This window comes from Myxocyprinus asiaticus, chromosome 22 (assembly GCF_019703515.2).
Source record: "Myxocyprinus asiaticus isolate MX2 ecotype Aquarium Trade chromosome 22, UBuf_Myxa_2, whole genome shotgun sequence".
NCBI lineage: Eukaryota > Metazoa > Chordata > Actinopteri > Cypriniformes > Catostomidae > Myxocyprinus > Myxocyprinus asiaticus.
Window position 1 is genome coordinate 6179042 of NC_059365.1, and position 13573 is coordinate 6192614.

Here is a 13573-nt window from a genome sequence, read left to right on the forward strand (position 1 = left end):
AGAAGTAACTTACACTTACACTCATTCATGCTCTCACACACATTCCATACCTGACCACAGAGCGGAGAATCAGGCTTCAGGCGTTCAGCCGCTAAAATATGCCCATGAACTACATTCTCCACAAAGGTAAAGTCCACAAGATTGGATCCATCTCTACATATAAAAGAACAAACTCAGGATCAGGCAGCACATTCATTTACCATCACTTATGATCAATGCCAAATATTTACACACTCATTTACACAGATTCCCTAGATTCCTAAGTATGTCCCTTGTAGCTTGAGCTAACGATGAGCACAGGTAGATGTCGCACATGATTGTTTGCTCTGTTGAGCAATTGCTGTGCTAACCATAGCACAGTTACTAAACTACACTGCTTCCAGCCAGTATGTATTTAACATGCTAACATACATTTTCATTTATTTGAGTTACATTGACACCTCAGATTTTGTTGGGTTTACTCAATCCAACTAGGTTATTTCTACACAAAGTGTTTGTGTTGAGATTACATAGCAATTTTAAGTTAAGAAAACTCATTTCAAACATGTGGAACCACTGTCAACAACTGAATCAAGTTCAGCCAAAGAGCTATTTGTTTGAGTGTATATATGAGTTATAAATTCAGAATGAGTTGCCAATACATGCTCTTGTGTCTGAAAAGGAGCAAAACCCCAGAGTCACGTTCCAACATCTAGTGGAAAGCGTTAGAAGCAAAGCGAGGACCAACTCCATATTAATGGTTTGAAATTAAATGTTCTACAAACACATGGGTGTGGCGTTTGGGTGACCACATACTTTAATGAAGTGTATATAAAGAGAGCTTAGACAAACTAAAGACACTGCTGCTTTAAAGGATGTAATGAATTCTTTGTGGAGTTATTTTTATAACTTTAAGACAATCAATATCAAACTTCTAAACTGACCGTGTCTACCAGCAAAAGTTTGTAGTTATTTGTACTGTATGAAAGTCATTAAAGAGTTGAAAATTACATACTATAATATGTGTATTGCATTTGGAAGAACATCTGTATAAATGATGTGCAAACTGAATGCATCTACTGCACAGTCCACATGTTCTATACTAGTTTTCTCAATGTTAAAAAACTGCAGGAAAATTTGCAGCCCAAAGCTTACATGCTGAGGTGCTGTATTAACCACAACATCTCCATTTTAGCTTAAGAAAAATGGTGTGCATCAGTTTGTGGTTGTACACTGCACATTGTATATGGTACAATATATACTTATGTATACGGTTTAGACAGATTATTTCCATCACAGTAAGCATGCGTTCCACCATTGACAAGGTAATAATTTGGCATGCAAGCATAAGGCAGATAGAGGAACGAACATGATGTGTATTTTTAAGGCCTTCCTGCAGCCTGTCTTCATTATGAGGTCTATGGGAAGCGAAACACTCAAAGTAGAAAAAAAACTGCCCTTTATAGGCACACCTGTGCTCACGGCCATGATGCACTTTGGTTCACTTTTTCTTTTTTTTTTTACTGCTTTTTGCTCTCAAAAATATTCTATGTAAATGAGGGGATGTTAAAGCAAGAAATATTTTTAAATGGGCATTTGGGGTGGGAGGGATGTGATCTGGCACAGAGAGTAGCAAGAAAAAAAAAAATGGCACTTCTTTTCAAAACGGTTGGTCAAGATAATGACAATCTGCCACCTAGTGGATTCAAACTGTCTCTGCACCACTACTGACAAATGGGAAGTGGTACACAGGAAGTCACTGATACAAAAGCTGTCAGGAACTGCACACTGTCAGAGTACGTACTGCATTTGATGAAGGACACACTTCTTGGCCTTTACAAAAGTGTGTTCTTTAGGAATGTAGGTGAGTAGTATGAATAGATTTCAGACATATTTAATCAAGAACGTGGGCATTGTCACGTGACCGGAATATATGACAACCGAGAAAATAATCTACTCTGTTTTTGTTAAACAAGCTCCATTTAAGCACAAAAAATGACTTCCTTGTAATATATCTAGCCAGGGTTGGGAGGGTTACTTTTAAAATGTAATCCATTACAAATACAGATTACTTAGTAAAAAAATGTATTCAGTAACTCAATCCAGTTACCTCAATAATAAAATAATGTAATCAGATTACTTTTAGATACTTTTTGATTACCTCAATATCGCATATGTGAATAAAGTCAAGAGAAAAGCAATATTTTCTCAAAGAATTTTAATCATGCCTTTTGAATGCAAACAAAAGTATTTCAGTGGCAGATTTAGGCATGGGCGACATGGGCAGTTGCCCAGGGCGGTATCTTGTGGGGGGGGGGGTGGCACGAGGAGGGAATTATGTCTTGGTTAACATTAAACAAAATATGACCGGATATACCTCAGATTCAAGAACACTTCAAAGTTGGATTCTGCCATGTATTGCAGTTAGCATGTAGACTGATTGGCACTGACCATTCATTAACTGAAGTTAAGATGGAAATGAGAAGTCACACTAAGGTTTAAACAGTAGGCATCCCGTGGTACAATACAGGCCGTTCGACGGGTGAGTGGTCGTTTCTCTGCTTCTATTCCTGCTCCCGCGAAAACGATCTAAAGACAGTCTGATGGCGAAATTAGGGGACACCTATGACTATTTTTAGCTATCCTAGCGAACAAGATTTTCATGTGGGTCTTACCTTCAAATACTTCTTAAATTATGTATCGGGTCCTTGGAAAAACACTGCATCTTCACAGCTGGAAGGTATAAATTGCACTGAACTCTAGTGTTGTTTCCATTTTCTCCACTGAAGTGACAAGAATGTTGGAATTTCCACAAATAATCATATTTCACCAGTGGCCATTGCGATGAAACAGCCCTTTTAATGGTTTGACCTCATTTGTAGAGCACAGTGTTGATGTGAGACAGGTGTTATTTGCGCATGCGACAGTAAGTGCCACCAGATTCACGTGAGCCGTGAGAGAGAACTAGAAGAGATCTCCAGCACGTGTCTGATCATATCTGTACCACTCTAAAGCAAGCAGCAGTCTTTATCATTTTATGTCAGGAGGATCTTTTGTTTATTTTTTTATATATTGAAAATTGTAATCCTGCTAGTACTCCCAATTTTTACCAAATGTAACTGTAATCTGAATACAATGAGTTTTTATGTAACTGTAAGGGATTACAGTTACACAATTTTTGTATCCTGATTACGTAACGCCGTTACAAGTATTCCGTTACTCCCCAGGCCTGTATATAGCGCTTGCAGTTAAAAAGAGCTGCCCATTTTTTTTTATACGTTTTTTTAAATCCAGCTTTTAAACGTGCCATCTCCTCAGCTCCCAAGGGATTTCATCCAAAATTTCCAGTTGATCCGCACTTCAGAATCTCTCTGAAAATTAGTAGTAGACGATATATCGGTCTTGCTGATTAATCGGTGCCGATAGTTGCTTTTTGGAACTATAGATTATCAGTACAAATCTATGACGATAGTTTTTTTAATTATTATTCCTCCATATTCCTCTGTGGCCGGCGCTGGAAGATTTTACAGTATAAAAGCGGGCTCTAGAGGTGAAATAAAAACAATCAATAACATCTCGTGTGAGGGGGCCTGTGTAGCTCAGTGGTAAAATACTCAGGGCTACCACCCCTGGAGTTTGTTAGGTCGCTAGTTCGAATCCCAGGGCGTGCTGAGTGACTCCAGCCAGGTCTCCTAAGCAACCAAATTGACCCGGTTGCTAGGGAGGGTAGAGTCACATTTGGTAACCTCCTCGTGGTTGCTATAATGTGGTTCGTTCTCAGTGGGGTGCGTGGTGAGTTGAGCGTGGTTGCCGCGGTGGGTGGCGTGAAGCCTCCACACACGCTGTCTCCGTGGCAAAGCGTTCAACAAGCCACGTGATAAGATGCGCGGGTTGACAGTCTCAGACGTGGAAAAACTGGGATTCGTCCTCCACCACCCGGACTGAGGCGAATCACTATGTGACCACAAGGACTTAAAAGCACATTGGGAATTGGGCATTCCAAATTGGGAGAAAAAGGGGAAAAATCCCCCCCCCCCCCCCAAAAAACACACACACACACACACACATCTAAATCTTTCATCATTGACAATAATTAAAATAACATTGTGTCTCCAACTTCATATCTTGTGAATAATAATAAGCCTTATTCCTCATTAAACTTCATCTGGTGAAATATATAAGCATAAGAAGCTTACTTTGGTTAATAGTTAAATATAAAGCATTGTAATGGAGCCAAGTCACCGTCATTTCAAAATAAGAGTCCTATTGTATTTTGGACTGGTTTATAGTTAAAAGTCACAAATTATGCACCAAATAAATAAAAAATATTCTGATTATTATTGGGATTTTGCTTGAACAGTAAACTAAATCTGGTATTTAGTTTACTGTTGGACTCTTATAGCATGTCATAGTAAGGAAAGATTTAGAAACAATTGATGCGTGGTGTGAAAGTGCGAGTGCGAGGTGATCGTCAGTGTTCCGCGACTGCTATCGGATCCTTGAATAACATATAATGTGCGAGTAAGAGCAGCCGGTAGAGTTTCTGGTGTCCCCCTAGGGTAAGATGGTGCCCCCCTAAGGAGTTGGTGCCCTACGCAGACCACGTAATACGCGTATAGGGAGAAGCAGTACTGCCGGAAATAGTAGGTCATTCTGGGATTTCTCGCTTACTGTCTTATGAATACTGAGGATTTGGACATACTACTCCATTGGCATACTGTTCTTGGGAAGAATGCTATATAATGGGGAAGTATGTATATTGAGGCAGCTAAAGTCTTCCAAGAAGCTGTAAGCAAAATGTCAGCGATGCTCACCCGATAATGAACTTCATTTTTCCTCTGCGGGCCGTGTCTACCAGGATGGGTACTAACTGAGGGTCCCGGGGACCAAAGATGCCATGCGGACGGATAGCAACAGTGAGGAAACCCTTCTCTTTACTGCACGCCTCCAACACCAACTGAGCAGGGAGAGATAAAGATTAATCATAATGCTTATGAGACATGGAGGATTTGCTTCTAACACTGAAGCGCACTGATTCAATACATCAATCAAAACACCAAGAACAAAACTAACTTAAAACACACAGTGACATGAATAAAATAGAAGTGTATTTCATAAAATGTAAGGTCATGAGGAGAAAGAATGCCACTGATCTGATTTATTCTTACCTTTTCCTGCTGGATTTTGGTTTCTGTATAATAATCTATTGGCTTTTTCGCATATGGCAAATCCTCTTTCCCATTCTTGATGTCAGTTCCTTCAAACACCACACTTGCACTGCTGGTCAGTACTAATTTCTGTAAAAACAAGGCTTAATTTACTAGAGCTGCACAATTCCTCAGATAAATAATCAAGACAACGATTGCAGCTGCAAGGATTAAAGGGGTCATGACCTGAGGAATCAAATTTTCCTTGATCTTTTGACATATAAGAGGTCACTGTACTATATAAACATACTGTAAGTTTCAGAACTCAAAACTTCCTCCACACTACAAAAAGAGCATTTTGATGAAACCAAAACGACTCATTCTCTACTTCCTCCACACTGTGCACATTCGCATCAGTCTACCTCCACAACAACACATTAACGCCTAATTTTCCTTTAATTACTTTCATAGCCCCGCCCAGTAGCGGTGAGCAGTGAGATGGCAAGAAGAGAGAGCAGGTCAGTCGACAGCAGAGAGCCAATCACAACAGTGGTTAAGTCTTAAAGGAGAGCACCAAAACTGAACGTTTCTGGCAGAGGGTCAGAATAAGCGTGGAAAATGATCATGTTTTACAAATATAAGACTGTTTTTTTGTGTAAAAAAAAAAAAAAAAAAAAAGTGTATATAATAAAAATATTATATATATAAAAAAAAAAAAAAAGACATGTCATGACTCATGACCCCTTTAATTGTAAAAAGTGTCAATTACAGCATTCCATTTTGGTGCACTCCCATTAGCCGCGTTTCCACAATCGGGCCAAATGAGGGCGTGCTAGTGCCTGCCAGTAGCGTTCCCACTGTCACTTCCAGGGATTCATCGTGCCTCCTCGGGGCTTTCTCAGGGCCAACGGCCCGCCGATTACCCTTGGGCCAAACAAGGCCAACTGGGGAGTGAGGCGGGGTCAATGTCAAAGGCGGAGTTTCGCAGAACTTGCCAGGTTGTGTATCCAGCGCACAACAGTACAGATCCAGGGAAAATTTAACTGCGGGTACAGTACAAATCTGTTAAAATGCACAATGGACAAAGCAGCGCCCAAAGAAAGAATTTCCATGGTTCGAGATCATGGATGGTATGCTGGGACATCGTCCCGGTTTGGGTGAACTAATCCTTTAATGTCAGCAACAGTATTTGTTCTACAAGTAAAAGTCAACATGAAACAACATTTGCAACACATTTAACTTCCTTAATGTGCCGCATTTCTGAGTAAAACAGGATATTTGATAATAGTCAAATAAAATGCAGGGCGGAACTTGATTGGGAATTGACTGGATCATGAAAACGGGTGTTCCATTTGTTTTCTTTGGACTAACGTGCACTGATGAAATCTTGCAAAAGATCAAGAATGTGTATTAAGAATGTAAATAGGACCAATTTCGAACCAAACTGTCCACTAAAATAAGCCAAATGGAAATCTTATCAATGATTACTGATAATTTGGCAATTTAAAGGTAATTTAACTTCAGCTTTATGGGAAGACTGGTACCTGCACTCCTGCCTCATGGCAGGCCTGTATAACAGTCCGTGTGCCATCAATATTGACCCTCTGAAACAGTGCACGGTCATCACTGGCTGGTGCAGGTGAGGCACAGTGAAATACTATAGACACATCTTTCAAAGCCACAAGCAAAGCCTAAACAAGAGAGAAAGAGAACAAATAAGGCAGTGAGGATGTGCTTATTGTGTCATATTTAATTGATTCATCAAAGGTGATCAGTCTCCACCTGTTTGTCACACAGGTCCCCTTGGTGAAATGTCACTCCTGGACGATCATAGGTCTGTCTGATATCAAACACAGCCACTGCGTATCCTTTGTCCAATAAATGCTCCACAAGGTGTCTGCCGAGAAATCCAGACCCTCCGATGACGGTGCACCGCTTGTTGCTCTGAGGGAAAATGTTTATTATGTCAAAACGTCACATTTTTGGTTAGTTGTCATTTGTCCACTACAACGAAGATAAAACCATATTAATTGGCAGCTAAATATAATAACTACAACAATTTAGCTATAATAAAAATTGGAATAGTTTATTATCCATTGCCAAGGCTGTAGGTAGATTTTGGATCTCAAAATGATCAAATATCAGCCGATAAATCGGTTTATCTCTAATTAACACATTCACGACAAACTTTCACACAGTGCCTAGTGGACACAGGCAATAAGGACAAATAATTGCATGAATTACAATAAACAGAGAACAAAAAATGTGCATGGTCTGTATAAACAGGTAAGATGTGATTGTGCATTGATTGACAGTGTGATCAGCAATGACTGGACAACAATGCAAGTGTGCAAAAATATATAAAAGTTTCAATACATGTTAACAGAAATTAAACAGTCCATTTACATGACATGCTTCCATCATGTTGATATACTCACAGGTCTGATACGAGTTGCCATGTGTAGTTCTCTCAGCTCCTTCAATAGCAGTCTAAAGATCAATAAAATTAACATTAAACTTGTTTAATAGCAACTTTTTAAACCATGTTACACCTGGGTTGACCTTTAAACCATTTACTGCACAATATTTTCTTTTTTAGTCTTGTTGAATTATATGAAATCCATACTTGACATGTCCTACGAGCAGGTAAGTTAGAAGTTCAAGATAAAAGATATATAAACCCTATTTTCTATTTTTGTAAACATTTAGTTCTTTTTCACTCACCTGTACAACTCTATCAAAACACACTAACAGAGGTAATGATTATAACACGACAAGCCATCATCGGCAGAGAGCCGAGAAACATCTTATTGGCTGAGCCGACTATCAGGTATGACGCTAACGTGTACATTTGACCAATAAGAGAAAAGCAACGTCAAAGAGCGCCACTGCGCGGACCAATCAAGAAAGAGAACACCGTTACATTCTCCTCCTCCCATGACACATAGCCACGCCCCTATATGTGCGTTGAAGAGTTTAATATGCAATATTGCGCGTCGTATGTTTGTATATTTGTTAACCTGCTCCTTGATCTGCTCTCTTAACCCTTGTGCGTCAATTTAAAAAAGTTACTCAGAGGTCCTTAGAGGACAAAAATGCCCGCGTCAAAAAAACTTCCATAATAAAATTATAAATTAATATTATTTTCCACTTTCAGTTAGTAAATATTTTTAACCAACATCAGTCCTGATCATAACTACAAAATATTCATTGATTTCAGGATTTTAACCTTTTAAATACCAGTGTCTTTATACACACATATGTCAATGAACAACACTGATTTTGATGCATTATTATTTTTTGTGCAGTCAGATAAAAAAAAATATATATATATAAAACAATAATAAAAAAACTCAATATTCATTAATTTTCAGGATTTTAACACTTTAAATGCCAGTTTGTTTACATAATGCCACTGTTGTTTTTTTACACACACATTTCTCAATACACACATACACAACAAACTCTGACATCCATACCAACACACCCACACAATATTAGCTGCATCATTTATTCAGTTGGCCTGCAGTGCTCTATAATACAGCAAACAGAAAATAGGAAAAAAGCATGTATTTGCTCCATAGGCTAAACAGGAGAAAAATGGCACCATCTGGTGGAAAATATTAAATAAATTAAATTTTGAAGCCAGGGCTCTAGAATGAAATCATAGAATTCATGATTTTATGCTTTAATGGCACTGGGATCAAATATTGCTGTTTTAATGGGTTTCAGTTGGGACATTTTTGTCCTGAAGGTCCTGAGTGTAACTATTTTGTGCACACAGTGTATAAAAGATGCATTATAGGAACTGAGGTTGAAATATCAAAATTTCCCCCAAGAATACACACCTTTGGCCAAATTTATGCCGATGGCATTAACGCAGCCAAAATGGTCGAAACAACAAAAATGAAAAAGACAAAAATGTCCCGAAGGTCGCACAAGGGTTAAGAGGAACAATGACATTTGCAATAAGTATATGAATGTAATTAAATTACTTCATGATGTATAGAAATAACAAAAGAATTCTAAAATAGAAACTATAAAAAGGTTTAGATAACGTTATATTCAAACCAGCACGAAAATATATTTGAATAATTATATAAATGTTATATATAATATTTAATTTTTAGTTTTATTTTATATCATATAATTATGTAAAAATAAATAAAATACGGCACGAAATATACTAATAAATATACACTTACGTAAATTTGCTTTATGTTCCACCAGAAACATCATCACCAGTAGACCAATCAAAGCCAGCAATGTTCCCATAGAGGAGAGGGGGAATTAATATAACTAATATAACTAATATAACTCATGATTGAGTCGTGCTGAACTAATTTCATGAAACGTCAGAAACGCAACCTAATTAATATTAATTAACTACGCTTTCACCGTATCCGGATTCGTGCACCAGCTGACTTCCGCCCATTCACAAACGTCGCATTTCAGCCAATCACAAACGTCACGGAGCGTAATCAATATTCATGAGCCAATCCTTCACCATAGTAGGTAATAAATCTGCGTTTTGTCGGTCTCCTCTCGATAAAGATGGTGAGTCACTGCGTATGCAACTATTTTGCAATAATTATGATGTCTGTATTTATTTAAGTAGCATATTTTCCGTTATACGATGCTCATTGGATTTATGTGTAACCTTTAATTTTTAACGCGTGTCCTGTGTATTTAACCATATGTGATGCTTATTATTGGCATAGGTCTTTCCATGTCAGTAGAGGATGTGTGAATATTTACAGCCACTGATTTTAAAATAAATAATGTCATGCATTAAATCAACGGGTTCCATTGTTCACTGCTCTTATTCTCTTTCACATAATATCCATCAAACTATTTTATTCTAAGATGTATTTTGTATTGTTAACATGTGCAATGTCCATGTTTACACTGGGCATGGTATGATTTTGTATTGTGTATTGTACTGTATTTTTTTCTCTTGTCCTGTATTTATAATCTGCATTAAATATTGCTCTATTCTATTCTATTCTATAAACAGGCCACTAGTCCCAAAAGACCGTCACTGGGAGCAGTAGCCCCTCGTAAAAAAGCAAACCCAAAGCCTGAACTGACAGAGGAGCAAAAACAGGAGATCCGAGAGGCATTTGAGCTCTTTGACACTGATGGCTCTGGTTACATTGAAGTAAAGGAGTTAAAGGTGAGACATAATGCCATGTAATTATTAGAAACATGCATAATCACCTTTAGTGATAGTTTACACAAGAGTGTGTTATTGCCATGCACAAGGTACTGAATAAATGTATTTAATGGGAAATTATGCAAACTATGCAAGGTGGCCATGCGAGCATTAGGCTTTGAGCCTAAAAAGGAGGAAATCAGGAAGATGATTGCAGAGGTGGATAAAGATGCTACTGGCAAGATCTCTTTCAATGATTTTCTGATGGTTATGACTCAAAAAATGGTAAGTGTGAAACTAAAATATATCTAAAATTCTAGACAATTAGTACACTGTTATTGGGTGTGTGTGTGTGTGTATATATATAGATATATATACAGTACTGTGCAAAAGTTTTAAGCACTTGTGAAAAATGTTGCATAGTGAGGATGTCTTCAAAAATAATGCCATAAATAGTTTTCATTTATCACTTAATGTCATACAAAGTCCAGTAAAGTTGTTGGCAGATAGGATGTTTCAAGCTTCTTGGAGAATTCACCACAGTTCTTCTATTTAACTAGGCTGTCTCAGCTGCTTCTGTCTCTATATGTAATCTCAGACTGACACAATGTTCAGTGAGGGGTTTTGTGGGGGCCATGACATCTGTTGCAGGGCTCCCTGTTCTTCTATTCTAATCTTTTCTATTTGCAAAAGTAATGTTTGGGAGTCTAACAATTATATTTCCTATTGACACACTAAAGCTGAAGATATAAATAACCATCTTAAGACAAATGCTTTTGTGAAACATCTTATGTGCCTAAGACTTTTGCACAGTACTGTATATATATACATAAAGATATTTAATTATATGACTTGATTGCTACTGCTAATTATATCTTTATCCATTTTTTTTTCTCCTGTGATTTTGGGGTTAAATATGAAACAGACATGTTTTCATTTGATTTACCCCATTATTGTTTTCTCAAGGCTGAAAAGGACTCTAAGGAAGAAATTCTTAAAGCATTTCGGCTGTTTGACGATGATGAAACAGGAAAAATATCTTTCCGTAATCTAAAGAGAGTGGCCAAAGAACTGGGGGAGAATCTCACAGATGAAGAGCTACAGGTTCGAGAATTATCGAGGCACAAACATTTGCTTTCTGGTCTAAGAAGACAAAATTGGGGTTTCCCTGAGAATTTACTACAGTACAAAGCTATGGAATACATTTAATTTTCTATCTATGTCTGTCTTGTAGGAAATGATTGATGAAGCAGACAGAGATGGTGATGGGGAAGTTAACCAGCAAGAATTTCTTCGCATCATGAAGAAAACAAGTTTGTACTGAATGCCACCATAAGCACAGGAAATCTTAATTGCTATGTAAACATCTTAAAGATTTTTATGATTTCATAGTTTTATGCACAGTACCATTCCAAAACCTTGATGCCTGTCAAACCCAGGGGTCATTTCAGGTCCATGGGGTTTGCCAAATAGTTAAGACGTCAGCTGTTTACAAACTATATACTCAAATTTTAGGATTAAATATAATCAGTAGCATACAACAGAGTCATAAAAAGATGTAGTATGTACTCAAATATATAAAAGTATTTTATGAAAAAATATTACTATATCACCGATTGAACTATCCAGGGCCCTTTTAAATGGTTATTATATTTTAAGTTTACAATTGCTTCTGTTGACTTTAGCATCAGTGTTTTGTATGCTTTATAATACTTCACTGCGCTTTCAGGGACATCTGTACTGTACCCTTCTTCGTGCCTCAGCTTGTGAAGAGATCTTGGTAGTTTTAGCGAATATTATATCATCCTGTGGTTGTAAGTTTCCTATTTGTACATGTCTCCCTCAAATTAGTTTCTGATGTTTTGTACTGGAGTACAACTGAGATGCTATTTAAGTATTATTTACTGTAGAATAAAATATATCAAGCAACTGCTCTTGAGATTATTGGTCTTGGGTTTAATTGTCTCCAATTGAGTGTTTTTCTTTTCCACAGTGTGTACTCTATTCACTATCATTGTATGGAAAAAAAGATGAATGAAAGTCATTGGTGACTGAGGCTGTAATTCTAATGTCTCCTTTTGTGTTCTACAAAAGTTTCACCAAGTGATACGGGTTTGGAAAAACATGAGGGTGATAAAACACAGACAAAAAGTAAATTTTGGTGTGAACTATCCCTTTAAACTACAATATGTGATCACACATTTCACAGATTTGCTTGAAGATATAATGACTGAAGAGCACAACAGAAATTTGACAACATTCCCTGCTCTTGTCATTCATAGACTGTAGTATCATCTGTCGTTTTTATTGATATCTTATGTTGTTTTAATTAAAGGTGCTGTAAGCGATTTTAGCCGTTCTAGAATTTCAAATGAGCTTTATTGAGGCCAACATAGAATAAAAACGGTTGTCAAATCCAACAGCAGCAAAACAGCGCCCTCAACTGACAACTGTTATGAGCAATATGTCATAAAAATGTCATTAAGCCTCAATTATTTGCTGCAACTACAATGCTATGAGAAGGCTCAAAATGACTGACAGTCAGAACGTGTCAGGGACAGCGGCCCGTGGACACGTTTTTGTTTGCTGTTTACAGAGTCTAGAGCGGTCACAGAGACAGGTGAGATATCACACAACAGTTATTTCAGTAATAGCTTTCTGAGTAGGACTTTTTTTTTTTTTTTTTTTTTTGCATAGCTTTCCATGAAAATAATCGCTTACAGCACCATTAACTAAGAGCTCAATTCATTTTTTTTTTTTTTTTTTTTAAAACAATTCAGTCACGTGACCCGTTTCTAATCAAATTAAATCTACTCAAAGGAGTCCAAAAATGTAATTTAAACTGATGTTTTGCATGCATGTTTAGCTAATTACATAATATGCAAATATTTAAGTAATGTGTCCAAATGTCTGCTTGGATCCAGTAACATGCATATTATGAACAAAAACCAATAATGTAATAACCAAATTGTTTATTCTGAAAAAATTCAAAATGTAAGCACAAATAAAACATACACCGATCAGCCACAACATTAAAATCACCTACCTAATATTGTGTAGGTCCCCCTCGTGCCACCAAAACAGTGCCAACCCGCATCTCAAAATATGCTTCTCACCACAATTGTACAGAGCGGTTATCTGAGTTACCGTAGACTTTGTCAGTTCGAAACATTCTGGCCATTCTCTGTTGAACTCTCTCATCAACAAGGCATATCCATCCACAGAACTGCCGCTCACTTGATGTTTTTTGTTTAGTAAATTCTAGAGACTGTTGTGTGTGAAAATCCCAGGA

At 37.3% G+C, this 13573-nt stretch overlaps 2 protein-coding genes across 2 annotated transcripts in view; one reads left to right on the plus strand and one right to left on the minus strand.

Annotated features, from left to right (window-relative positions):
* The window catches only part of LOC127412864 (cell surface glycoprotein 1-like), a 34154-nt gene extending 26204 nt beyond the window's left edge, over positions 1–7950 (minus strand). Inside the window, exons 1-7 of the transcript XR_007892495.1 lie at positions 7851–7950; positions 7565–7616; positions 6909–7070; positions 6671–6817; positions 5148–5276; positions 4794–4936; positions 51–153 (exon numbers count right to left, since the gene is read on the minus strand). The gene's annotated coding sequence lies outside the window, so the exon portion shown is untranslated. The remainder of the gene's footprint in view (positions 1–50; positions 154–4793; positions 4937–5147; positions 5277–6670; positions 6818–6908; positions 7071–7564; positions 7617–7850) is intronic.
* A 1672-nt stretch (positions 7951–9622) lies between these two features.
* Positions 9623–12230, plus strand: cetn2 (centrin, EF-hand protein, 2). The gene is made up of 5 exons (XM_051649562.1): positions 9623–9683; positions 10144–10302; positions 10438–10566; positions 11248–11385; positions 11516–12230. Exons 1-5 carry the CDS (start codon positions 9681–9683, stop codon positions 11603–11605), a joined length of 519 nt encoding a protein of 172 aa, XP_051505522.1. The 5' UTR covers positions 9623–9680; the 3' UTR covers positions 11606–12230.
* The last annotated feature ends 1343 nt before the right edge of the window (positions 12231–13573 follow it).

Excerpts from the sequence above, each read along its gene's own strand:
- cetn2 (XM_051649562.1), top strand. Across the intron at positions 10,567-11,247 it reads TGGTTATGACTCAAAAAATG|GCTGAAAAGGACTCTAAGGA; the intron begins GTAAGTGTGAAA and ends TGTTTTCTCAAG. Across the intron at positions 11,386-11,515 it reads TCACAGATGAAGAGCTACAG|GAAATGATTGATGAAGCAGA; the intron begins GTTCGAGAATTA and ends TCTGTCTTGTAG.